The sequence below is a fragment of the Octopus bimaculoides genome, chromosome 14, assembly GCF_046866305.1.
Source record: "Octopus bimaculoides isolate indiv1 chromosome 14, ASM4686630v1, whole genome shotgun sequence".
Taxonomy (NCBI): domain Eukaryota; kingdom Metazoa; phylum Mollusca; class Cephalopoda; order Octopoda; family Octopodidae; genus Octopus; species Octopus bimaculoides.
This window is the reverse complement of record NC_142941.1, coordinates 45,908,354-45,935,117: the sequence shown is the minus strand read 5'-3', so window position 1 is coordinate 45,935,117 and position 26,764 is coordinate 45,908,354. Positions and strand designations below refer to the sequence as shown.

The window sequence follows — 26,764 nt, the reverse complement described above, 5'->3', positions numbered from 1 at the left end:
GACAACCAATATAATTCAAACCTACTATTGCAAATTGCTCACCCTATCACTCATATACAGCTAACCTGCTGAACACCAAAAGCGTGAAAGCAACAACAGGCAGGTAAATTTTGACACATCTACTCACATTAAAGTCAGACTTTCTTGCTTCTGACAAAATCTTGACAAACTTGACTCTCTCATCTTTCATGCGGTTGAGACGATTCCATGTCTCCAAAGCCATTTCTCGTTCCTTTCTAAGTCCTTCAATCTGTCAAAATAATAAAACAAGAATATTTGTTATTGTAATACATCTAGTGATAAAATGTTACGGTTAATGCAAGTTTATATAACTGTATAGGTCTATACTCTCTCCAAAACTGTGAACAGGACCTTATGATTGCTCTACAAGCCAGGGCATTACTATATAATAGAGTGAAGCTTACCCTTTCCTTCTCCTGTTCTTCCCAGAACTTCTGGTTTTGTACTTTCTCCTCCTTGAATTGGTCTTCAAGTAAAGGTATTTCTTCCAGTCTCTTAGCTCGGCTAAAATAGTCAACCTGCAATGATTTATATCATCAATCAGCGACAGTTATAATACAAACATACAGCTTGGAACAGTAATATTCTACAGCACAGAAAATGTACATAAGTTTGATGTGTAAAAACTTTGTGAGTGTGTGTAAGTTGAATAGAAATCAAAACCTCATAAATCTCTACATATTACCTTGGTCATTTAAATGATCAAAAAGCAAAGAGGTTAATAACACTGGAGTTAAGAATGTGGCTAACTTTTAAAATGATCTCTTCAGTCAAAATTACTAAATTTAACTGTAATGAATGAAGAGAGAATTCAACAAACCTTCTTTTCTTGAGCCTTCAACCTCTCCAGTAGCTCTTTTTTCTCTTTCTCGAGCTGTTCCACTTGTCGTGCCATGATCTCATCAACATCCAAATCAGCAAAGTCCTAAAGAGACAGAAAAGTGGACAATCAGAGGCAGTCAAGTAAGAGCAGAGCAAAAGGTGAAATGAAGAGGTGAGGAAAGAGAAATTTAGACTGCAAATAGGGGAAGTCAGAAATGCATAGCTGATTTTAAGTTAGAATAGAGTAGAAAGCAGAACAGAACGTACAAAAATGCACCAGGAAATGTTTATCATAGGATAAAGAGGGGGGGGGAGAGAACTTACTTCTTCATCAATATTTTGTAAGAATTTTGCACCCATCTCCGATTTGCGGAGTTGCTCAATGCGTTCTTTGGCATGTCGTCTTTGAATCTCCTTGTGTTCCTCTTCCAACCGTTGTTTTTCACGCTCCTTAGCCTCTCGTTCCAACCGAGCCATTTCAGCTTCATACGCCTTGCGACGTTGCTCTTTTTGTTGCTCTTGTTCCTCTCGTTCCTAAAGATAAACAAATAAATAAATGAAAGACAATCTTTCAATAGAATTACCAATATCAACACCACAACCAGTTATGTCTTTCATTCTTCCATGTGATCATGAACTGGATAGATCTGGAAGACAGAACACCTCTATGCAAAGGCTTGTAACATAGCATTCTGGTTTATAGAAACTCTAGCATATACAACTGGTTGTGGCAGTATTTGCCAAGCAAATTCTATGTTCAAGGCATTGATAAAATTCTTAACCACATAGCTGTATCTGCAGCAATTGTCACAATATACATATTGGTAAGAAGGAGGTGCCAAATCACCTGGGAATGTTGAATGTTATCTATATTCAATCAATTTTTTCTCCAACTTCACACCATGAAACTGAGGCTAAGAATTAGCCCTTAGCTCAGTTCCAGAGCCTTCTTTTACCTTATATCTGTACAAACTACGAGAAACAAAACAAGTCAACTGGCTTTATCAAGTACAATACACAGTACAACTCTTGCTGGACAGGTGCTTTCACTGGACACCACACTACAAATAATCAAATGACTGTTATGACATCATTCTCTCTATATAATGGCTTATATATGACTAACAGAATAATCTCGGTTGTTATAGAAATGGATGAAAAGAATGCAGAGAATCCACTCACCCTCTGATCGTTAAGATGTTCTAACTGTTCTTTGCGGTTCTCAATGATTTGTCGTCTCTTCAGAATGTTTTTATGCTCCTCCTTTGCTGCCAAACGATAAGTTTCAATCATCTCTTTCCTCTGATCTTCCTTGTCAGTCTACAAAGTGAAGTAACAATGGTAAAAATGAGCCCAACAGAGGGGGGGGGGGGGGGGGGGGGAGAACAAACAAATTAAGCACTTTTAACAAACTTTAATCTATGGTGATAAACCTATTAACTATCAAGAATCTCAGTTCAAATGGCAGATATTCCATAAGGTAGCATTTAAATGCTGAATACTGCATTATAGGACACTAGATACATACACAGTATACAGTCAAACTTGCGATGGATTTAGAAGCTGTGACAATGTATACGTGTGCTACAGTAATTGCTTGTAGAAAAGAACTGCCACTGGATTTTTAAAAAAAAGGTGAAATAATCCAACGGCAGAAACGAAATCTGTTAGCAACTGCATACAGAGTTAAGAGGCAGATAAATTTTCTATCTACCAGTACACAACCATGTGTAGATGAAAAGGGCACCCCATTTGTGAACAGCAATTATAACAGATACATGGACAGTATAGATCAGCTGAACCAAATGACGAGTTATTATCTGGTTGGTAGACCAAGTAATAAATGGTGGCAATACCTGGTTTAGTATATAGTAAACACAAGCATTGTAAATGCATTTATATTATATACCAAATCAAGAGGGGCTCGAAAGCACTGCGACCATTTGCAGTTCCGAACAAATGTAGTAATGCAGTTGAAGGCAGGTTATTCCTCCAAAACAAATAACTACATCGTCGAGTTTGTACATTAAACCTTTCAAATTTTTTTTTTTTAACGTCTGAATCTAATTTATAACTCACTTCAGTCTCCTTTGGACGAACCAGTTGTACAGACTTGTGTAGAACTTGAGCCATGATTGAAAGTTGATTGCGGATACGTTCACTTGGCATGCTTTGGATATAGGGGCCTTCAGGGATATCTTCTTTCTGGGCAAGGACCAAGTCAGTACCAAAACTCAATGAATTGGTTCGATGGTTAATTCTCACCTAAGAAAAAAAAAAAAAAAAAAAAAAAAAAAAAAATTCAATACAAATATTTGTCACAAAACACGATTTTTGAGTTTGACTCCTTTGCAGATCATGAAGATCCACAGAGTAAGTGAAAATCACTATAAGTAAATGAGAACTTATAACCATACTCTGGATAGGGCATCTCTGTCACAGATATTCACACTTAGTCAATGAAATAGCCATTAACATTAGTGCAGCCAATATTAAGGTGGCAAGCTGGTAGAATCATCAACACACCAGGTAAAATGCTTTGCTCTGAGTTCAAATTCCACTGAATCAACCATGCCTTTCATCCTTTCAGGATCAATAAAATAATTATCAGTTGAGCACTGAGGTCAGTGTAATCTACTTACATGAACTTGCTGACCTTGTGCCAAAATTTGAGACCAATATTAGTGCAACCACAGCCTACAGCCTTGAACTATATACTATTCAGCAGCATTTATTCTCATCTAGCTGAATTGGTCTAATAAGAGTCAAGTATTTTACCACAGACAATACAGTGGTACAGCTGAGAAATTAACAGCCGGACCTCTCAAACTCTAAAGATAACATTCATTAGAAACATTCTTTGCTCTTGGAGATATGTATCTTGCTGAAGCAACAGGACTCCAAGTTACAACATAAAGCAATGAATAGTTACTTAATAGTAACTTCACAGGTAGATGCAAGGAAACACATGTCATTGTACCTGTTTGCAGTTCAGTGGTTTAGGGCTACACAAAGGCAGACAAGAATAATTAAAATTGAACAGTTAGTTCTTCGATCATCAAGAAGTATCTTATCAAAGGATCTATGCTAGTTCTGATTACAATCTGCATATAATATCAGGTGGAGAAAAGTCTTGCTTTGTTTAACCTGCTGCCCAAGTACTCACTACTAGGTGGATAACTTCCTTCATCATTATGTGTAGTCTATCCATTACACACAAATCATACATTTGTCACTGGGAAAATTACATAAGACCTGGATGAGGATTGATTCATCAGCTTCAAATAAATGTCCACACACATGTTAGATTACAACCCAAATTTTGTTTATGTATTATTACAGTAAAGTCAAACTGGTGGTGTTCACCCCTCTCTGGATAATTAACCAAAAGTGGTTTAAGAAGTATGAAAAGTAAAATGGTTAAAGCAGAAATTAAAATGTTCAACTGAAGAGAACTTGATAATAGTAATATAAAAAAAATTCCTAATGAATCAAACAACCATGCCAAGTACTGAAGAAGAATGGTAACTCACCTGAAGATCTAAATGCTTTGCAGAAGAGACAATCACTCTTTCTAAATGGAATGAAGAAGCAAATGGTACCAAAACAGATAGACGGTTAAATTCTATGGTCTGATAGACTTGAGATACCTGCAAGTAGAGAAAGAATTATAGTATATTAATGGCAACATATATACATACACACTCACACACACACACACACATGTGGATATTAATATAGATATATAATAGAGCAGGAATAACATAGCACAGCCTGGTACCACATTATACTCTACATATGGTAGAATACTATGAAGTATCAAAACCAAAGCATTATGAAATAAAGAAAGACTTGATCACACTAAGGTGATTGAGGAAACTTTGAAATTCAAGTGTTATAAGTAAAACACTTTTGCCATGGCAGGGTTTGAACCAGTGAACTCCTTACAAATATTGTGCACAGATGCAGGCATGGATGTAGTTAAGAAGTTCATGGTTTTAGGTTCAGCTCCACAGGACATCCCTTTGGCCAAGTGATATCTACTACAACCTCATGAAGGAATTTAATAAGACAGAAACTGAAAAAAAAAGCCTGTTCTATATATATATATATATATATACATACTCACGTGGAATATAAAACCCCTTAACTGAGAAACAGATGAGGGTAGGAGACAGGAAGAGCACTTGGCTACAAATTCCTGTATCAAAATCACCACCACACTAGCATGAAGAAGTAGACAATCAAATGAACTCTGTATGCCACATAAACACTGAAATCTAGCCTTAAGAACAGTCGTACCTAAATTACAGTATTTTAATATAAGGAACCCTTTTTTGTCAAAATTAGGTTTAAAAAATATGGGAGTTTCTTATACATGGATAGCATTATAATCCCTTACAAAACATTTTTTCCAAATTTTAAACCCCTAAAATTAGGGGTGTCCTTATACACGAGGGTTCCTTATATATGTTAAAATACAGTAGATACAATACATAGATAGATAGATAGAGAAATCAGTAAATATAAACTGACCTGTTTAAGTACACGGGTAATGATGATGTCTTGCAGAGCTGGTACATACTGCTTCAAGTCAGGCTGGTTGTTGATGAATTCGATACAGGGTTTCACACGATCAGACAATTTCAAAGGATGGAAGTCAATCTCCAGCCATCGATACAGGTTCTGTAGCTCGGGGAAAACGTACTGTATAACACTGTATTTCACCTGAACCAGACAAATATTACAAATTAATACAAAAAATTGATTCATTTATAATCAGCATTACTATACGGGATCCAAGTATAATTCAGTTGTTTTCCCCGAAATCACACCCTACCATCTTTAAAAAAAAAGGGGAGGAGACAGTAAATAAAGTTTTAGATATACTACAAATGGGGGAGAAATTATACACACATCTGATGATCAGTGGCATGAAACTTGAATTTATTTTTTCTTAAATTCAATGCAAATAATACGTATTATATATTGAGTATTCTTTTCCTCCCTTGTTGACACTAAACCTTTAATGTGCATTTGTGGAGGTATACAATGAATTGTGAGTTTGAGGGAGACACCCAGTTTGAGATAGTGGGCTGCTGCAAGAAAGCGTTTTCAACTTTTCAGTTTTATAGGAAACCCACAACATGCAAGAAATTAAAGCTGAAATGATAGAACAGAATTTTAACTTACAATCAACGAGATGCAGTTTGGTTTTGTGCCAAGGAGAAGCACCACTGATGCTATCTTCCCGGTAAGGCAACTGCATAAGAAGCATTGAGCCAGGAATAAACCTCTGTACTTGGCTTTTGTAGACCTGGAGAAGGCCTTTGACAGAGTCCCTTGCTCCCTCATCTGGTGGTCAATGTGCAAGCTAGGGATAGATGAGTGGTTGGTGAGAGCAGTACAAGCCATGTACAAGGATGTTGTCAGTAAGATGAAGGTCAGCAATGAGTATAGCAATGAATTTAGTGTACAAGTAGGAGTTCACCAAAGATTGGTTTTCATTCTCCTCTGGCTTATCATAGTCCTCCAGGCCATAAGAGGAATTTAAGACTGGCTTTCCTTGAGAGCTCCTCTATGCTGATGACCTTGTTCTTATAGCTGAATCACAACCTGAACTAGAGAGAAAATTTCAAGTGAGGAAGTAAGGTCTGGAATCTAAGGGCCTTAGATTTACTTTAGCTAGCATGGACCCCCACAAAATCTCATCTAGTGAGTAGGAAAACAAACAAATCTCAAATTCCTTCAGGGAGATGGCTCTGCTTGATGTGTAGGAAAGGTTTTTGGTAGAAACTCCATACGGCACACCCAACAAAAGTTATGGACACATAAGAGGTGCAGTAGTATCACAAGAAGGTTAACAGAGAAAGTAGTCTTTGCGTGTAACAGATGTGCAGGTGCAATAAACACTAAAAATGTAGAGAATAGACCTCCCCAAATGTCGGGGAATCGTTAGAAGTAGTAGAAAGCTTATGTTACCTCGGTGACCAAGTTAGCAGTAGAGGAAGAAGTTGAGAAAGTGCAGTTGCTAGGATAAGAACAGACTGAGCAAAGTTCAGAGAGCTACTACCTTTGTTGATAACAAAGGGCTTTTACCTAAGAGTGAAAGGCAGGTTGTATATGGCAGTAAAACAAGGGCTATGACTAGAGGACATGACAAGGTTGACAGAAATGAATTCAGGCATTAAATGATGCATTAAAGCGAAATCGTGATGGCACCTGTGCCCAGCGTCGCCTTTCTGGCACTTGTGCCCATGGCATGTGTAAGGACTTTCGAGCGAGATCGTTGCCAGTGCCCCTGGACTGGCTCTTGTGCGGGTGGCACACAAAATACACCATTTTGAGCGTGGCCGTTGCCAGGACTGCCTGACTGGTCCCCGTGCCGGTGGCACGTAAAAGCACCCACTACACTCTCTGAGTGGTTGGCGTTAGGAAGGGCATCCAGCTGTAGAAACGATGATGATGATGATGATGATGATGAAGAATCAAGAGCTGGAAACAAAACACCGTATAACATTAGGTCCAACACTCTCCAGATTTAACTACCTTCACTGTACCAATTGTAGGGTGAGCGTATAAGTATTTATAATTTCTTTCTTTAAACACGAAAGCCACTTCTTGGTGAGCAAAGAGCACAATGAACTGAACTGATCCAAATAGAACACTGGTAATTTATTTCATGAAATTCTTTATCCTTTAATGACCATGTTTCTAATGAATCATTGCTGGTTCAATTAACTTTGAAGACAAAAACTGTCATACAATTTGAATAAAACTGAAATTCAGTTTGAAGTATAACAAAAGGTTCTTACATAACATAAGAAGAGTTTTAAATTTAAATCCAAACACTTGGGGGGGGGGGGGGCATTCTTGGACAGGCTTGAGTCAAAGAGATTCTCCTTTTTATAAGAGAATTTCTTTCAATGAAGTCCGAATTTAAACAGACAAATCATTACTTTGACAACCTCTGGTCTTAATATATAAGAACAAAAAAACATACCAAATCTTTGATAAGTTGCTGTCTGTTGGGAGGGTTGTTGAGCATTAGCAAGGTGGCTAAACGACGTTGTTTCTCTAAAGTACTCTCATCCATATCCAATAACTGACCAATAGCATTTCTAGCCGGAGGAATTGGAATAGCCAAACTGGCACACAATACACGAGTTGCCATTCTACAAGAGATGAAGGAAATGTGAAGAAAAGACATCAGAATTAAAGGCACATACAAAAATTTATCAATTCTATATAAACATACAGGAAACATAGATTTAGTTGTTTTACCTTTGTAATTCCTCTTGAGACAAATTCTTTTTCTGATCTCTGGACAAATGGAAAAGTCGATGTAGTGTGCAGGCATGAAATAGATGATTTCCTGATTTCCAAAAAACAAGTCCTAATTTCTGGTAGTAGTTAGCCATCAGAGCGGGCTTGGGCGGCTTCTTTGATAAACTGATCAAGTTATAAATATCCTCTACAGCTTTGAAAGCTTCCTGCCACAGCTCCATGCTGATGGCACTATCCAGCTGAGCCAGACGTGTCTCCAAATGCATTGCTTGTGACTCCACATTGTTCAGGTTGATAGCAGTTTGCTGGTGCTGCTGTTTGTTGATTTGCATCAAATGTGTGCGGAGCTACAAAGAAAAATATATGGAAATATTTTAAGCTAGATAAGTTCAGAATAAAGTGGTCGTGTCTGAGTTGTCACTCAATAAAGAAGTCATCTAAGATTTGAGTCTTTACAAAGATTCTTTATTTAGTATTTTCCTAAATAAAATTATGGCCATCAACATCTGAGCATGGCTGCATGATTAAGAATTCGTTTCCCATGTGGTTTTGAGTTCAATCCCACTGCATGGTCTTCTATTACAAACCAGATTAACCAGAAAGTGAAAGCTCGTCACATATGTATATGCATCCGATGGTGTTAGTGTCCCCTTGTCTTGACATTGTGTGATAGTTGTAAACGAGCATCATGATCATACAAGCAGTCTCCTTTATTTGCTAATTTCCACAAAAATACCTTTGATCATGGGGAAATATTACTTGCTTAGAAACAAGTATAGTTTGCTGACAGGAAGGGACCCAGCTGAAGAAAATCTGCCGCAATGAATTTCATTTGATCCATGCAAACATGGAAAAGTGGGCATTACAATGACGTGTGTGTGTGTGTGTGTGTGTGTGTGTGTGTGTGTGTGTGCATCCATATATTGAGAGAAATAGCTAGGTCCATGTTTCATGAGGTCACCAAAACTATGCAATGATCATGGGTCACAAGCATCTCACCCTTAAATGACTAGCTCACAGAATTGCATACAATGATATCTTACAGTGTGTGCATGTATATAAGGAAGAAAGGAAGACAGAAGAGAAACTTACATTGTCACATAGTTTCCTGAACTCTGTCTTTCGGTTGTAATTGATGCAGAAGAGGAAAGCTGGAAAGAAAATTTCAAACAAGATTAGGCTACATTGTTCATTGACCTTTTGACACACTGACCATACCTTACAGAATATATTTTGAACTAAAGAACTATTATATCTTCATACTAACACCAACATACAAATAAACTTGGCCACGTTTAAAACTAACCAGTATTTATTTATGTATTCTAAATACACTAGCAGGTTAAAAAGAGCCATAAAACAAAACACTGTAATATTTATGCCTTGTTAATGAAAATTGGGTGGTGGGGATATTTCTGAGATTCCTCCAACAGCAAGGTTATATAGATTGTGAATACAGACAGTTTGGCACACTGGATTCATTAGACTATTATATGGACTGGGAATTAAAATTTGCTGGAGTTGTACATATTTCCAAGGCAAAATGATATTTAGTTCTTATGCACCACAAATTCATCTCACAGTGCAGCTTGGGGACCAAACATGTAAAAGAAGCTCACTAGATGAAATGACAACAGAAGGGGTTCCCATAACATTTCTATTGAAAAAAACTGAACTTTTACTAATATTTTCCACCTCTAATACACATTATTCTCCATATTTTTAGTAGATGATGAATGTGAGATCCTAATTTTGTGATCTGGTTTCATTCACAGTGAGGAAAATAAGCAGTCTCTAAGAGCTAATGCACTTAAATTTTTGTTCCTTGACTGTTGAAAAAATAGGAGCCATAAAATACTTATGTTGGAACAAACTCATGAAGGGTGTATTTTTTCCGGAAATATAGTAACTCTATACAACAAAGCATAATTAACAAATTCCTTTAGTTTGCAATACAGCTAATGAAAGCCCCATCTATGAGCTCTGGTAATGACAGTATTGAGATGTTTGTTTCAACCAATTCTATAATCCTGCTAAGTAATGGACAGTCAAGTAGTCACTTCATTACTTACCTTGCTGTGCAATGTTATGGTACAGTCTTTCAACACGAGAATTGTTCCTCAAAAGATCCAGACATTGACGATAAGACTCCCACAAAAACTTGACCCATGGTGTCAGAATGGCACGGTCTGTTCGGTCCTGTGTGTCTTCACCACTCACAGCTTTCATTAACAAGCTTTGAAAGAATGAAAGAAAATTTACATTACAAAAACAGCAGCAACGATTTCTGATTTAAAACAAAAAAGCCTGCAATTTTGAGGGAGGGGGTTAGTCAATACCGTTGATCCTAGTACTATATTTTGGGAATATAGTACTATTGTACAAATAACAAGCTACCATGTACTACAGGAATATAGTACTATAGTACGAATAACAAGCTACCATGTACTACAGGAATATAGTACGAATAACAAGCTACCATGTAATAAAATACTAGCCTAACAAAGTCGAATAAGATTATCAGACTGAGTAGCCATCTGTCCAGAGGTGTGTCTGAGAAATAAAATATTTTAAAAGTTAAAAGGCCAATAAGATGAGAGAAAAAAATAAAATTAATATTTTAGTTCTAGAATTATAAGCTTAGTACTTTTCCAGATTTTTTAGTTATGAAATTTCAGAAGTAAATCTTCAACTTTTGCACAAATTACTGAAAAATGTTTTTCAAATACTGTATGCATCATATAATTTGAAATTTTATATGCCTATGCCTACAACTCATTATGATTCAATAATTATTTCAATTATATAAAACATTAACTGCATAAAAATACTAAGTGGCCAAAGAGAGTAGACACAAGTAGAGAAAACTAGTGATGCTCAAGGAGTCAAACATTTCTAAATAGGTGCAATGTCTTCTGAGCAATATGAATGTTTACAAGCTTACCTCTCTGGAGTATCAGGGTTGTCCAAATCGTCAACATCAACAACGGCTTGGTGAGATTGTTCACGAGCTTTCTCAGTTGTCTTCTCAGCCAACTTCAAATAGTTCTCCACCACATCCACGAGAGAGTTGATGCTCACCTATTGAAAATAAAAATTGAAACATTAAAATTAATAAGATCTAGCACAATAATGAAGTCTTACTTTGTACAAGGCTACACATTTCTCAATCCCAAATTCATAATTTAAAAAAAAATTAACCTCAGTAGATTTAAAAGTGATGAGGAAAAAAGAATATGAAACAGTTAATAATAATGGTTTCTAACAAAGGTACGACACCATAAATTTGCAGTAATAGGCTATAGCTGATTATCCTAAAAACCTGCTTCGGTTCTAACATAAACCCTCCCATGTATAAAACTTCATTATAATATGTCACAACTTTCTGTGTTCCAAACACTAGCTTAAAACATCAACTACATGGTAAAGTTAGTTATTTTACTAAATAACTTCAAATTCTTTGGTCACAAAAAGACGTCCTACCCTTCAAGCATATATGTATATATATTCAAATGTAAAAAAAAAAAAAAAAGAGTGTTTAATTAAATGTCATTAAATACTAACCTGTTGACAAATAATCTTATACTGGTACAAGCCCTCTTTTGCAATGTGACTCTTACGAAGATCGACACAAAGCTCAAGGTACTTGGCCATAATCTGCTCGTGAATCTTTTGCCATGTGCGGTGTTTCTTACTTTTGATGACATCGTACAGGACATCCAAGGCACGTTGTTTCTTGTCCACATCAATAAATTCTAAAAACAATAAATCACAAAGATTTAGTATGATTTTATACTTGAATTTCTTTAAAAGAATTTTCTTTTTATTGCATTGATCTAATTTGGATATTGGTCAAAAGTAGTTAGGAAAATGAGGCTCAAGAGAAAGGTGGGTGTATTTGTGTAATATGGTTTGCCATTGGCTGCAGCAGACAAGCTTTCTTTTAACCCTTTTGTCACTAAGCCACCTTGTAGACATCTGAAAAAATTCCAGTTAATGTTAGTTACCAAAACGCCCATTATCACTCAAAGTGATCCTATTCATATTTGAATGTGCATTTCAGTGTAAATTTTGTTAACACACTCATGAAAACATGTGATTTCATTAAATAAACAAGTGAGTTACACTGTCTGACATTATTTTATAAGATATCTGAGAGCTGCAAATTTTTCCCTATTCTTTTACACTTTGATTTTCTGAAATGTTCCACTATGGACAAAAACTGGATTCCACTTTCTTGTTGTCGAGCAGTGAGTTCTGAAACACCCCAAATAATAATAAATAAATAAAAAAAAGACATGGTTTCACAGACCGCCTTCACCAGCCGGGTGAAGAGAACACATCAATCTGTAAAGCCATTGTGATCCAAACTAAAACCCATTCTCTGCTCCTCTTGCGATCGTGCCAATATTCTGCAGATAGCATCCAGGGAGGAATCAATGTCAATTGCTTTGGTCTCGTCTATATTATACAGCTCATGTCATTGTGGTACCTAACCCTATGAGGCAATCACCCAATGATGCATTAGAAAATGGAATCCTTATATGGAACAGTCATGTTGGAACACCAGCACAAAAATCAACCTGATCACGACTAACATGAGCTTCATCTACAACCGAATATAGTTGCAGGTTATCAGCAGACCTCAATTTGAACACTGGTCTTCGACATGGCATGTGGACTGGCTTTAATTCAAGTATGATGCAGGTGCAAGTGGAGAAGCTAATTAACCTTGCACAGTGAACACTAATGTTAAGTAAAAGTAACAGATATAAGACTTTGGATTATCAGAGTGTTTTCTGGCCAACAGTACACTGAGTTGATGTTGAGCCATTAACTGACTGAAATGTATAAATGGTCTGCATTTTCCTCTCTTAGTACCAGTCCATTGCCCCAACACACTTGTTTTTCTGTTAACCAAGGAAAAACGTCAAGCAGTTACTACTAACAGAAGATTTATTGTAAAATTTTTCATATGTTTACTAACGAAATAAATTAACTGTCTTTAGACACCTTTGTCAATAGGTTAAATACAAAGCTTCATTTTTTTGCTGTTTCACATAATTATTCAATTTCTTTTGTTGTTAATAGTCCTTTCAAAAGCAACAACAGCAGAACCTGCTTTGTTTGAGAACACTAGATATAGTACGGTTGAATTCAGTACCGAAGAGTTCTGTTAACCACATGGCTATTGAATCATTAACCCTTTAGCACTAAGATTACTCTGTTGAATGCAGTGCTTATTTATTGTTTTGAATTAATCACACATTATTTTGAGGCTTCAAGATTTCAATGTTACTTTTACCATGACATTGTAGGAGATGTGCAAGATGTTGGATCTGGCCAGTTTGAATATAAAAGAGGAAGAATATTTTGGCCAGATATGGCCGTTTAAATGCTAATGGGTTAAGCAATCAGAATACCCATCTCTTATTTAAATTAGTTTAGATTAAAACCCATTCTGATATATAAGTAACAAATCATAAAACACTCATCCTCCATTTTATGGGACAATTTACCACACACACGAGAGAAAAACAGGAGGTGTGAATTTGGTATTCATTTATTTCATTTAATACATGTTTCTGTATCCAGTAATTAATTAATGTCACACCATATATATATATATTTACAATTCATGAATGTAATTTATAAATGCAATAGACAAAACATTAATCATACTGGTTACATCCTCAAACAGGTGAAATATGCAAGAATCTTGACATCAAGTGATAGTGTCACTGTCATACAAGTGGCATTCATTTCCAATAGTCTGCAAGAACAGGTCATGCTTGAAAACAGGTGAGGTTTGGCAACAGGAAGAGCATCAAGCCATAGAAAATCTGCTTCAAAAGAACTGTCCAACCCAGGCAAGCTTGGAAAAGTGGATGTTAATTGATGATGACAATGTGTGTGTAAACATATTACAACCTACATCTACTTTTCCAATTCCACCTAATTTTTATAGCCAGTACCTATCTTCCCACTTTCCATCTCTTGCACCCCACCATATATGCTTACAACTCCACCCCCATACTTTGAAGGTTCACTTAGATACTGCTTCATCAATATTTATCTTTTCACAGCCACCGATTCTTTCTCACTCTTTTCTCTAAATGTGAGTAGCCACGTATCTCCAAATACTAAAACCTACTTTGCTCGCACCATAACTTAACCCTCATTGTCTAGCACATAGCTTCCAACAGTGGGCGATGGGCGAATTTCCAGAAAATGGTGGGTGATGTGAACATTTTGTGGACGACAAAGAATTTTTAGAAATCAAGTCTGTATTTACTTATATCTTGGCATGCCTAGAAAAAGGATGCATTTTTATTGATCTGACTACTCGCATAAGACATCCCTTTATTGATTGAATATTTTTGTCGCAATCATTGAGATGGTTGTCATATGTGCTAAAAATAGCAGCCAAATAGACCTAGGCCTTAAATCCACCACAATTTTTCTTTTTAGCATAACCATTTGATTTCCCATGTGTGGAATACAAATTCACAAAAATTTTCTGAAATGCTGGCAGCCAAACAAACTAGATCCATATTTGCTCCAGTAAAGATGTGTCATCTGACTTTGCTCTATCGACGACATCTCTTTGGGAATACCACACTGCCTTTCTGATGCCACCCGTAGAAATTTGTTTTCACGTTTTCGCTTTACTGATGCCTCCAGTCAAGAAAATTTGTTGACAGTACAGTAGTGATTATTTATCATTTGGATTAATTCTCTCTCCTCATAACTGTCAGTTACCAATTTGGTATTCATTTATTTCATTTAATACATGTTTCTGTATCCAGTAATTAATTAATGTCACACCATATATATATATATTTACAATTCATGAATGTAATTTATAAATGCAATAGACAAAACATTAATCATACTGGTTACATCCTCAAACAGGTGAAATATGCAAGAATACTCGGTCATAATGTCTTAAGTTTAAGATGGTTCCCATACATTTCCCTGAGGAGAAGTTTACATTTTTAACATCGACGATTCGTATGGATAGCATAATTTGTAATTCTTCGAAACATGTCGGAATAAAGTATGCAGTTATAACATGCATTCACTCCATTCCTTAAATATATATATATATACACGCACGCACGCACACACACATATATATATATAACGTGAAACTCAGAGTAGACTGTCAAATCTACCCACCATATTGACTTCTATAGCAGATAATGCTTGAACTGACTCATTCACTCTTCATGCGATAATGTAAAAAAATTTAAAGTAATATGAACTAAGGAGTAGCTAAACAGGTTTTGTATGTGTTGCAAATTATGTAACACATTAAGTTTAGCTAAGAAACATATGTAGTCTTTATTTACCTTTTTCATTCTTTACATTCTTAGAATTATATCAACATGTATATCTGCATGTGTGTGTGTATATACACACAATATGGTCCTGAAAGCATTGTTTACATCTATACAAACTGGGCTTTATCCCTGCACCCTTTTCATCTTCCTGACACACCACATTCTATCACTCTTGTAATCATGGCTATTCAGCTGTTGTAACCACGAGAACAGTACTGCCCATACTTCATCTTTTTGTGCTACCAGCTATTTTTCTCCTTGAAACTGCTTCCTTTTAATATCGGTCTGGCACTCAATATCATCCCATGCCACTTAATTTTCCGCTGATCACCCACTTCCTATGCTGACCCTTCCCTTTCCCCTGAGCTACATCTCACAACTGCCATACCTCATCCCTAAAACCCATCCATGTCTGCTATCATTCTCAACACCCTCTCATTCCTGCCACAGACACCCTACTACTTTTGTCTACCACTTACACCCACCCCTATATATCTCTGACTTCCACGTCTGTAACTGTAAGCCTCCATTTCTATCACTCTCTCTCCTATTTTCCCATCTACGGACAATTTTATTACACTGCTAATCTCCATGTACAAACACTTACTGCCTCCTCCTCCCCACCCTCAATCTGATATTTAACACTGACCACACTTTTTTAACCTCAATCACCATTCACTACTCTCACTCATATCCCCATCTCTAACCACATGTCACTCTTCCCATACACTTACCCTTCCAGTATTCTGTTATACTCACTTTCTTGTACCTATATACCTTATCACCACTATCTTTATCTCATTCCACCTATTCCCACCCAAGCTTATATAATGTACTGTAATCGTGTATCTCCTCTACAGCAATTTTGATTTATATTGGAAATAGGTATCTATAAAAACACACACAAGGGAATTTATATGTCCCATCATAAAGCAGTATCTAGTTTCCATTTAAATCACTTTCGACTGAGGAAATGAAAGTATGGCAAGTAATCACTATTTCAATCAAGCTGAATTCTTAATGCTCACTTTGCTGGTTGTAAAACACAAATCGTTTTGAAGTAAGATGGGTAAATTATGAGTGTATGATAATTTGACGATGATGGTGGTACACACACACATAAAGTTCTCACTTTAGAATAATTTGGGATTTACAACTAGCTGAGTGAACATTAAAAATCCAGCTTGGTTAGAAATAGTAATTATTTAGTTGTGTTACTTCATTTCTTGTTTAGGAAACCCTGAACTAAAAATCATTCAAATGCAAACTTAGAAACTTTCTACAGGGTTATTTAAAATGCTCTGTGATGTGGCATCTGAATTCCTTTTAGTCTACAGTTACCTTTCTGTCTGTATAAATACCAAACTATTTCCAAAATAAATCAAACTTTTTATTTCCAATCTCTGGACACAGTCAACTAAATGAAATTGTTTGAGGTGAAAACAAGAAATAATTATTTAACAGGCAGTGAAGTTAATTTCTAGCTGATCAAACAACAGCTCTCATTACCATATGGTAACACTAAATTTTTGAAACAAACTGACAATTCCATGTATATTGTCAAATCATATAAAATTACAATCACACTGAAAGCAAGAAAAAAAAAATCTTCCGGTTAATTAACTATGAAGATCAAAGAACACACGGCTGAATATGCAAATATATATTTCATAAGATGAACACTTTTCTTTTCAATTTTACCAGTTATTTTTTAAACCTTTCTCAGACTTATTTGACACCACAATTTTTTTTTACGATTTCTTTAAGTCTTTTATCGTTAGTAGAAATGCTTCAGTCTTAGAAATATTGGTAAAATTTTCACCAGTGACTTGACTTGATTGATACAAAGCCATGCTTCGAGCCAATGAGGGAGCGTGATCGCCCGACCTGCTAGAAACAGCAGCCAAATTGCTTTCCGCTCACATCCTACCCTCCTATGCCGGCATATAATAAATGAAATAGGGCATGCCGTACAACCAGGAGTTTTATTACTAACTGCAGTGTATCGGAACATACAACGTTTACGTATGGTTAATATAATATTAATGGCTTTTCTTCTTATTTTTACAGCTGTGTGAGAAGTGGTGGCCGAAACTCATGACCTTCACAGACCGATCAAATCGATGAGGTTCACATTCCCCTCCAACGTCTATAGAAAATAAGTCTGCGAGAGAAGGAATTCCAAATGATCGACTAGATGAAGTGATCAGTGCGGAATGTGGGCAATGAAACAAAGCAGAGTGAGTTTTCTGAATTTCAAGTTTGTATTTTATAAAATCCATTTCTAGAATATTAAATATCGACAAAATGTACAATTACCAAAGCAATGGGGTCAGACGGGAATTTCTTAATTGTCAGATATAATAACCACGCCACAGTTCGTACTGTGTGTGTATATTCAGGCACATATAAAAGGAACATGGTTAATGTTACATATTTAAATAAAGTATTTAATGAGAGGAGGGGGGAATATGCACAAATCATAAAACGAAAAAAAGTTCATCAGGTTTTATGGACTATATATATATGTGTGTATACACACACACTTTTGAGCCCTAATTCGAAGCGAAGACTCCCGCCATATGGATGTTGCAGCCGGGAATAATAGAACGAGTTGGAATCGGCGACATAAAGATTTTCATACAATTTCATTTTACGTGTTTTATATATTAAGCAAGTCAAAACGAACATTATTGCTATTATTTAACCACGAATAAACAAATTAGAGGAATTTATGAAATCATGTACCCGGATATTTAGTTAAAAAAAAAAAAAAAAAGAGTCGATGACGATGGAGTCTATTATACACGGTATATTTCAGATGATATATAACCTCAATAACTAGATTTAATTATTTAAACAGATACTGATTAAAACAAGTACTAATATCATTGTTGCTTGTAGATATTTTGGGGAGTATTTTTTAAGCCGAAATATATAAATTGGGTTAGATGCGATTAGAAATATTTTAAAAAGACTTAGAGAGTATTTCAGCCACGAGGAAGAAAGCAGCCATACCAACAGGTCGAGCATGGAAGCAACGTGCTTCCAGAGATTTAAAGATATACTATTACGCAAAATCTCGATTGGGAAAAGGCATTTTAGATTGACGTTTTAACAGAATTTAAGGGGAAGAAGTGATGATCCATAAAAAAAAGTAATAAAATTAAATAAAAGGGAGGTGGTAGGGATATTTATGGAAGCCGATTCGAATGTTAAAAGCAGCTAGAGACGACAAGAGGATTCCACTCAAAGCGGCTTCTGCGTTTAATTATATCCATTCATCGTTGGTCTCTTGGAATTTTTCAGCAAATTGAAACTTTTGTCGGTATACTCAGACACACGCACAGATACACTAATTTAATAGAGAGAGAAATTACTGGCAAATCACAATGACTTTATAATCCTGTAGATACTACTAAGAGGGTTTTTTACCCTTTGAGGTCGTACCGCAGTCAAAGAATAGACTGCAGGCAATTAACTGGCATATCTGCCTGGAATGTTACACATACATACATAAATTTAAAGCATCGTTTTCGGTAACGCGATGCAGCTATTCGTATAACGTTATATATATGTGTGTGTGTGTGTGTGAGTTTTTCAGTCACATGGTATTAAGTTTGAAAGACAAAAGAGAATTTGTTGCAGAAAAATTAGTTCGATTCTTGAATACAGTAAGGTAAAGTGATTACGTATAGTCGCTGACTATATATATATATATATATATATGTATATATATATAACCTGATGATATATGGAGGAGAAAATGTGAGTATGGGTGAATGGGATAACATACCGTTAGCCCGGTTGAGGGCATTCTCAGGTCTTAAGAAATAAGTCGGCATGGTTTCTTTTCTTTAAAACACGTTGCTGCAACAAATATGCAATACAATGTGTGCGTGTGCGAGAGAGTGTCGGAGGCTCCTCAACACGACGACACACGACTCCAGCTGCAAAAAAAAGGATCCAAGATGGCTCCTACACATTACCAATGGCGCATGCGCGACATATGTACGCGGTGCCAATGATCAGAGGAAGAATCGTCGTGGCGGTGGTGGTGCTGCTGTAAGCACTAAAACGTGATTCACGCCAGGTTGTTAACCTCAGGATATTTTCTGTAATTACTCCCGTTATTTCTCTTTTTTTTTGTGTTAATATAATAAATAAATTTTGCATTTTTATTTCAGTATATATAATAGAAGACTTGACATACTTAAAAAAAAAACTTAAAAAAGTTTTTTTTTTTTAACTTCAAAAAAAAGTTTCGTTTTTTTAATACCACGAGTGTTAATGCAGCATGAACAAGAACAAGTATTTGTAGATGTAGGTAGAGGGAGATGTAATAGTATAATAGTTTTCAACATCCTAGCGTTAATTTGAAATAGAAGGAAAAATCAGCCCCGGTGAATTTTCAAATTAAAATCATAAGGGATTGGGATGAAACTAAATACTGTAATACTTTCTTTTGCGCTCTGCTCCACCTACCTAATCGACGGGAAAAGCCGAACGTGTACGAAACGTTACATTGCACGCACATATATATTAGCCGGCAAAGGGAAGTAACTCTTATCGACAACGTTTTCCTGCCACACGTCGTTCTAAAACTTTGGTTAACCTGCACTTTCGACATATTGACTGTCCTTTTTTAGGTGATTATCCTACTGTCTATATATGTTTTGCTGCATTAATTTCTCATTTGATTTCACTAAATCTTGCTTGTTTCTTTTTTAAACAATTTATCTATTTACATCTTGTTTTCTATCTTTTTCTTTGTTTTGCAGCAGCATCGCCCATCCACGGCTTTAAAATCTCGCTATGGAATGTGACATGCTGGACGTTCTTGAAGACTTGGGCTATCCAGTTGAACAGATTGATGGAGAAGAGTTTGACAAGGCTTTGGAAGACGGACAACGGTCACCGCTGTTTACTCAGATAGTATCATGGCTTACACTCAAACTGAAAGACTTCCTAATCATGGAGGAACATGTAAACCCCATCACAGAATCTAGTGATAGCGATACATTCATGCTCGAACTGAGCGCATTCCTTCGCGAGATCGAATGTCCTGTGAATAGTTTGACCGGTGGAACTATCAACGAGCGACTAAGCACTAAGACTGTACGTCTGCAACTACTCGACTATTTAACCATGGAATTAGCAAGTGCCATGATGCTAGCTGTGAATAAGCCTATAGCTTTGGTATCTGTTAAGAACAACCAAGAAGTTAGCAGCGAGTCTGAAATAGCTGCTTTCCTCAAGAGCATGCTGATTGCTCTTGGTTTTGCCAAACCGCCGGCGAGTATAACGGCGAATCAGCTGTTTTCCAAAGTCGAAGCTAAGATTAAAGAAATGATGAGCAAAAATCCGAACCAGCTGGGCAAATCTCTGATGAAGACACGATTGTCTGACAAACAGTGGGCCCACATTTTAAACATTAACAATTCACTGTCGGTAGAGTACAACACCCGGCGAGAGATGTTGTTGAAACGACTGGATGTTACTATTCAATCGTTTATGTGGTCGGACAAGGCGAAGTTAAACGAAAAACAGATTCGGGCTGTGTACGAGGCCCGGAACAAAAAGTTAACATCGAAATCTAACATTGGCATCTGTCAGATACTTGCTGCCAGAGATGGTCTGTTACAGATCCAGAAGACGAGCAGCGGCGAAGCACGTGAAAAAACCCAGTGTGCCATCAACAAAGTTCGGATCGGGCAGGTTCCCGATCGTGGTGGCCGGGCGTGGGAACACGAACCGCCACCACCCGAAATGCCGGCATTCCAGCAGAGGAACGCTAACCAGGGTGGCGGCGGTGGAGGAGGACGTGGAGGCGGTGGGAACTACCAGAGTGACCGTGGTGGTGGAGGTGGCGGTAGAGGTGGCCGGATCCAGGGCAACTGGAATGACCAGAAACAACAGCAACAACAACAGATGGGCAGCAACTGGAATCAAGGTGGAGGTTCGTGTTATCTCTCTCTCTCTCTCTCTCTCTCTCTCTCTCTCTCCTTATATATATATATATATATATATGTTCATGTACACTATCAAAAGTCCCTTTAGCACATTAATAGTTTAATCCAAAATGTTTAAGGAACATCCAAGTCACCCTATATAGAGAGTTACATGTGTCTGTGTGTGGTAAAATATATATTTTTCTTTTTAGTTTGTTAACCAGTTTGATGCTGATTAGAAAAGCATGAACAATTCTTGAATAAACGAACATCTGTAGGTATCTCACACATTCAAACACACATACCCCAAAATACTGTTTCATAAATCTCAGCCCATTTAAGTACTTCAAGAGCAATATCTTTATCAATCACTGGTGCAAGTGAAGAACGGCAAAAATAATTTTAAAATGCAGCAGGAGTTCGTTAAACCAAGTACCAGTTATTTACTGATGGCACTGAAGATAAGTCAGTCGACGATACCATTACATTTCACCCACCCCCACTACAGCTGTTCCCCAAACTTATTTCGTTGTGGAATTCGTTCCTGTATTTTAAGGACAGTTCCCTCCATCCTAATTTTGATAAGATATTAAATGAAACAAATTGTTTTAGAGAGAAAAATCGTATTTATAACAAAACAAAAAAAAAAAAGTAAAGAAAATGCTGTAAATATTACTTTGAAATAGTGAATCCGTTATTTTTATATTTTATTAAGACTCCTTATCTTGTGGAACCCCATCATTTTTTCATGGAAGCAACTACAAAAAAAAAAAAAAACTATCCCACCCTACCCTATGAATTATCAATAGAAGAAAGGATCTTGGACAAACGGGGTCTGTTTCGATTGAGTGATATTGGTGTCACCCAGGTTTCTTCAAGCAAATGACTATGTGGACCCCAAACGAATTTTCTTTTAGTGTTGCTTTCGCTCTGAGGCTGCAGAAGGGTATAAACTCTAGCAATCAGACTATACCTGCAGAAAGCAACAACTCTCTTGTTCCCAACTTCCTCACCAGCCATCCAGATATTAGTAGCTTTCAAATTCATAATGGTGAAAATGCTAATTAAATACTGGGCACAAATTAATTATGCTCTTTCTCCAAAATAAATGACCTTCTGCTTCTTGTGATATTGGTAGAACAAGGGACAATGCATTATGTTCAACTTTAGCCTGTCAACCTGCCAATAAAATATCGGTCAAATCCAAAGACCTTTATCAGTCATAGTCAGCTGTTTATCTTCCCCTATATAGACAGCCCTGGGTAAGATTTTTAGGCCTGTTCTGCTCTGGGCCCTTATACTTTTACCCATCTTTTGCCCCTCATAACAGGAAATCTCCTCCCTCTCCAGAGTTTGTAGCTTGCAAACTACATAATGGCCTCACTAGTACTGATGACACAAAAAGCATCTGGCACATGCTGTAAGGTGATTGGCATTAGGAAAGGCATCCAGACACACACATATATATACACATCAGGCTCCTTTCAGTTTCCATCTATCAAATCCTCTCACAAGGTTTTGTTTGGTCTAGGACTATACTGAAAGACATTTGTCCAAGGTGCCATGCTGTGGGACTGAACCTGAAACCATGTGGTTGAAAAACTTAACCACATAGCCATGCTAATTTGGATGCTTATTTCTTGCAAGTTGAGTGGCTCTGTAGAGGTTCTCTTTCTAAGCTTAACATCTCTGTACTAGATTAAAGAGATGGCTTGATACTGGTGACCAACTGCTGTAACTCTTTTATTAATAGTTTATTGGCAAACTGTGTATAGTTTACAGACATATATACTGAAACAGTATGGAATTGTATTCATATCAGCACAACCTGAATGTGTACACTTGTATTCTCTACATATTGCATCTCTGCCTCTTGTCAGTTCTTGGTTTTTAACTGTAAGAAAATACCAAGACTGGTTTGACAAGAACAACACCTAAATAAAGTAGCTGAGCAACAGAAAGTAGGCTTTTCATACCCAATGAAATGACAAGAATGATAAGTGCAAAGGGAAAACTTTCCAGCAGGCAGACACTGCAATCCAGAAACAAATGTGCAATGAAGAACAATTAGTGTCAGGCCTAAATACTTAAAAGCTGGTTGCCTGCATAAGGCAGTGAGTTGGCAGAATCATTAGCATGCTGGACATTATGCTTAGTGGCATTTCTTTCAGTTATTTACACTCAGAGTTCAAATCCTACCAAAGTCAACTTTTCTTTTCATACCTTCAGAGTTAATAAAATAAAGCATCAGTCAAGTACTGGGGTCAGTGTAATTGAATTATCCCCTCCCCTTAGAATTGCTGGCTCTGAATCCTGCACCAGACTGGCAATCTGTTCATGAAAACGTTGTGATCTCGCTCACTTAGACACCATAAAAACTAGATAACTGGGTCCTAGGGTTCAAGAAAAAGAACACCTAAGAGATTTCATCAACTTGAACAATCTTTGTACAACAACTTCTCGGGTCCGGAGATGGTATGAAACTTGTAAAGGAATAGGCAGCTGCCATGAACTAATGAGAACATTTCAGAGGCTTGCTTAACCATGTCTGTGCAACAAATGAAATATCCCTGGATGATATTGCTTAGTTGCATCACCAAAGCAGTCAAGACCCAATGGAATTTTAGCTGAGATATATAAATGGGGAAATGAAGCATTAACAGCAAAGCTTCATGCACTGTTTATGCTAATTTAGGCATGAGAAGAGTTACAGCTAACTGCAGCAATGTAACATACTCTCTACAGGAAAGGAGATAAATCAAATTTTAGCAAATATGAAGAATTCTCACTTTTGTCAACTGTGAGAAAAATTTTGGCGGAAATGCTGCTCAACCAACTCATTACACTTTCAAAGGCTTACTTATTTGAATCTGTGGGTTTTTTTTAATTACATTCCAAGCGCACTACTGATATATTCTATAGTTGCCTGTTATAGAGAAATGTTGTGAGCAACAATATACCACAGTATATTGCTTTCTTTAACATTGCTTAGGCATTTGGTTTCATAAATTGTGAAGCTTTGTGGAAGACTCAGTGCCAGAACAAAAACCACTATTACATCAGTAATTAATCTTCAGTATGAAGATAATGCCAGTTAGTTTTACTGATACTGATCTGTGATAGTTTTGCTGACACATATGAGTGAGGACTTATGGCTTACCATCAATGTAATTGAAGCAAAAGTCTTGTAACAGCAAGCAGGAACCTGGTCCAGCCATCCAAGTACAAGGATGATTGGTTGAAAATACAGAGCGTATCTGGTTAGTCACCTATCATAGAACTCAGATATTGATATAAAGAGACCCAATATTTGGTCATCTGAGAATATGAGTATACAAAGATCATGACTGAAATAACTAAATTTTTGGTGTACTTGTTGTACCCACTCTCCTGTATGGCTTTGAAACTCAGGTAAGCTCTAGGCTACATCACTTTAAGCTAGAAATATAACCATTGGAGATGTCAAAGGAAGCCCATTGACATAATGTGGAAGAGCAAAGGGTGTGTGTGTGTGTGTGCAAACCCCCATTCAATGAAGATATGAAACAACAGTGTTTTTTTGTCATAAAATAACCTATATAGGCACAGGAGTGGCTGTGTGGTAAGTAGCTTGCTTACCAACCACATGGTTCCGAGTTCAGTCCCACTGCGTAGCATCTTGGGCAAGTGTCTGTAACTATAGCCTCGGGCCAACCAAAGCCTTGTGAGTGGATTTGGTAGATGGAAACTGAAAGAAGCCCGTCGTGTGTATGTATATATATATATGTTTGTGTGTCTGTGTTTGTCCCTCTAGCATTGCTTGACAACCGATGCTGGTGTGTTTATGTCCCTGTCACTTAGCGGTTCGGCAAAAAGAGACCGATAGAATAAGTACTAGGCTTACAAAGAATAAGTCCCGGGGTCGATTTGCTCGACTAAAGGCGGTGCTCCAGCATGGCTGCAGTCAAATGACTGAAACAAGTAAAAGAGTGTATGCTTTTATTGAAAGAAAACATCTTTGACCTCCTTTCATCCTGCCTAATTAGTCATAAATAAGTACCTGCAATCTCACCAGACTTGAGCTCCTTCAAAAGCAACGGGCAATGTCCCTTCCTGTCTAAACCATCAAAAGCAATGGAGTAAGCATCCTCACATGCCTTCTACGAAATTCTTGCTGTGGCAACCCAACATTACCACCATACCTTTTTCCAGGATGCTCCCACCCACCCTTATATAAATGCAGGATAAAAACATATCTTCTCTCTTGTAAGACATCTCTACCTCTGCTTGTGCCTGGCATAAAATCACCTCTCCACCCTCTCAAAAACTCCTCCCACTTAGTTGAGAGGGTTATTCCATTTCCTCATTCTCTTCTGACTTGTAAGTTACTTAGCAACCCCACTAGTGCCGGTAACATCAGTAACTGGTCCCTTTATTTTATGTGGAGCATTGATCCTTTGTCTTTAACAAAATCACAGAACCACATTTTAATTTATTTATTTTTCTTTACTTGTAGGAGGTTACCAACAAGGTGGTTACAATTCTTACCAGCAGAACCCACATCATCATCAACAACAACAGCAACATCATCATCAGCAACCACACTATAGCAACCAATCAAACTACCATTCTGGTGGTGGTGGTGGTGGTGGTGGTGGTGGTGGTGGTGGTGGTGGTGGCGGTGGTGGTGGTGGATCTTATAACTATGGTGGTGGTGGTGGAGGACGTGACAATTATCACAGAGGTGGAGGAGGAGGAGGACGAGACAATTATCGTGGCGGCGGCGGTGGTGCCAGCGGTGGTGGCCGAGACAATTACAGCATGTATGGACAGAACACTGGTGGTGGTGGTGGAGGTTATGATCAAGGCTACGGGGGTTATGGTGGTGGTGGTGGTGGTGGTGGTGGTGGAGGCTATAAAGGAGGTGGAGGGCAGTACGATAACCAAGGTTATGGAGGAGGAGGAGGGGGGAGAGGTTACCAACAGCAGCGTGGTGGTGGAGGCGGACGAGGTGGCCGTGGAGGTGGACGGAGAGGGCGTGGCAGGAACTGAGTGCAGAACTCCATTTCACTTCCTCCATTGCCCACCCCCCCATTCACACACAACACACAGCTGCACTTCATGTGATATTACAGCCAGCTGGAGTCACAATACGAACGCTTCCACTTCCCCTTCTCACAGGATATTTTTTTTTTTAGTTCACTTTGCTTTGGATTGCTTTCTATTAATTATTTTTTTTTTTAATGTTCTCTCTTATTCATTTATTATATATTACAATGATAGATTTTATTTTTGTTCAAATCCCCACCATTACCAGGAAATACTTTGCATTCTTTTCTCCCCTTGGGATCAACAAAA

General features: G+C 37.3%; 2 protein-coding genes across 5 annotated transcripts in view; one reads left to right on the top strand and one right to left on the bottom strand.

The window, feature by feature from the left end:
* The window catches only part of LOC106884281 (eukaryotic translation initiation factor 3 subunit A), a 27,616-nt gene extending 8,144 nt beyond the window's left edge, over window positions 1–19,472 (bottom strand). The window contains exons 1-15 of the mRNA XM_014935577.3: window positions 19,273–19,472; window positions 11,695–11,885; window positions 11,075–11,211; window positions 10,203–10,366; window positions 9,223–9,281; window positions 8,128–8,477; window positions 7,847–8,018; window positions 5,380–5,571; window positions 4,377–4,493; window positions 2,923–3,108; window positions 2,026–2,163; window positions 1,168–1,377; window positions 842–946; window positions 426–539; window positions 128–250 (exon numbers count right to left, since the gene is read on the bottom strand). Of these exons, the coding sequence (XP_014791063.1) occupies window positions 128–250; window positions 426–539; window positions 842–946; window positions 1,168–1,377; window positions 2,026–2,163; window positions 2,923–3,108; window positions 4,377–4,493; window positions 5,380–5,571; window positions 7,847–8,018; window positions 8,128–8,477; window positions 9,223–9,281; window positions 10,203–10,366; window positions 11,075–11,211; window positions 11,695–11,885; window positions 19,273–19,321 (2,307 nt within the window). The 5' untranslated portion in view covers window positions 19,322–19,472. The remainder of the gene's footprint in view (window positions 1–127; window positions 251–425; window positions 540–841; window positions 947–1,167; window positions 1,378–2,025; window positions 2,164–2,922; window positions 3,109–4,376; window positions 4,494–5,379; window positions 5,572–7,846; window positions 8,019–8,127; window positions 8,478–9,222; window positions 9,282–10,202; window positions 10,367–11,074; window positions 11,212–11,694; window positions 11,886–19,272) is intronic.
* On the top strand, window positions 17,577–26,764 carry LOC106884272 (tRNA-splicing ligase complex subunit FAM98B). Of its 4 annotated transcripts, none has more exons than XM_089362795.1 (3): window positions 17,577–17,716; window positions 20,258–21,435; window positions 25,923–26,594. In XM_089362795.1, exons 2-3 carry the CDS (start codon window positions 20,292–20,294, stop codon window positions 26,456–26,458), a joined length of 1,680 nt encoding a protein of 559 aa, XP_089218921.1. In that variant the 5' UTR covers window positions 17,577–17,716; window positions 20,258–20,291; the 3' UTR covers window positions 26,459–26,594. The 4 variants fall into 4 exon arrangements, with proteins under 4 accessions (XP_089218921.1, XP_089218919.1, XP_089218918.1 ...); XM_089362793.1 differs by lacking the exon at window positions 17,577–17,716 and adding an exon at window positions 19,462–19,593; XM_089362792.1 differs by lacking the exon at window positions 17,577–17,716 and adding an exon at window positions 19,986–20,125 and having other exon boundaries at window positions 25,923–26,764.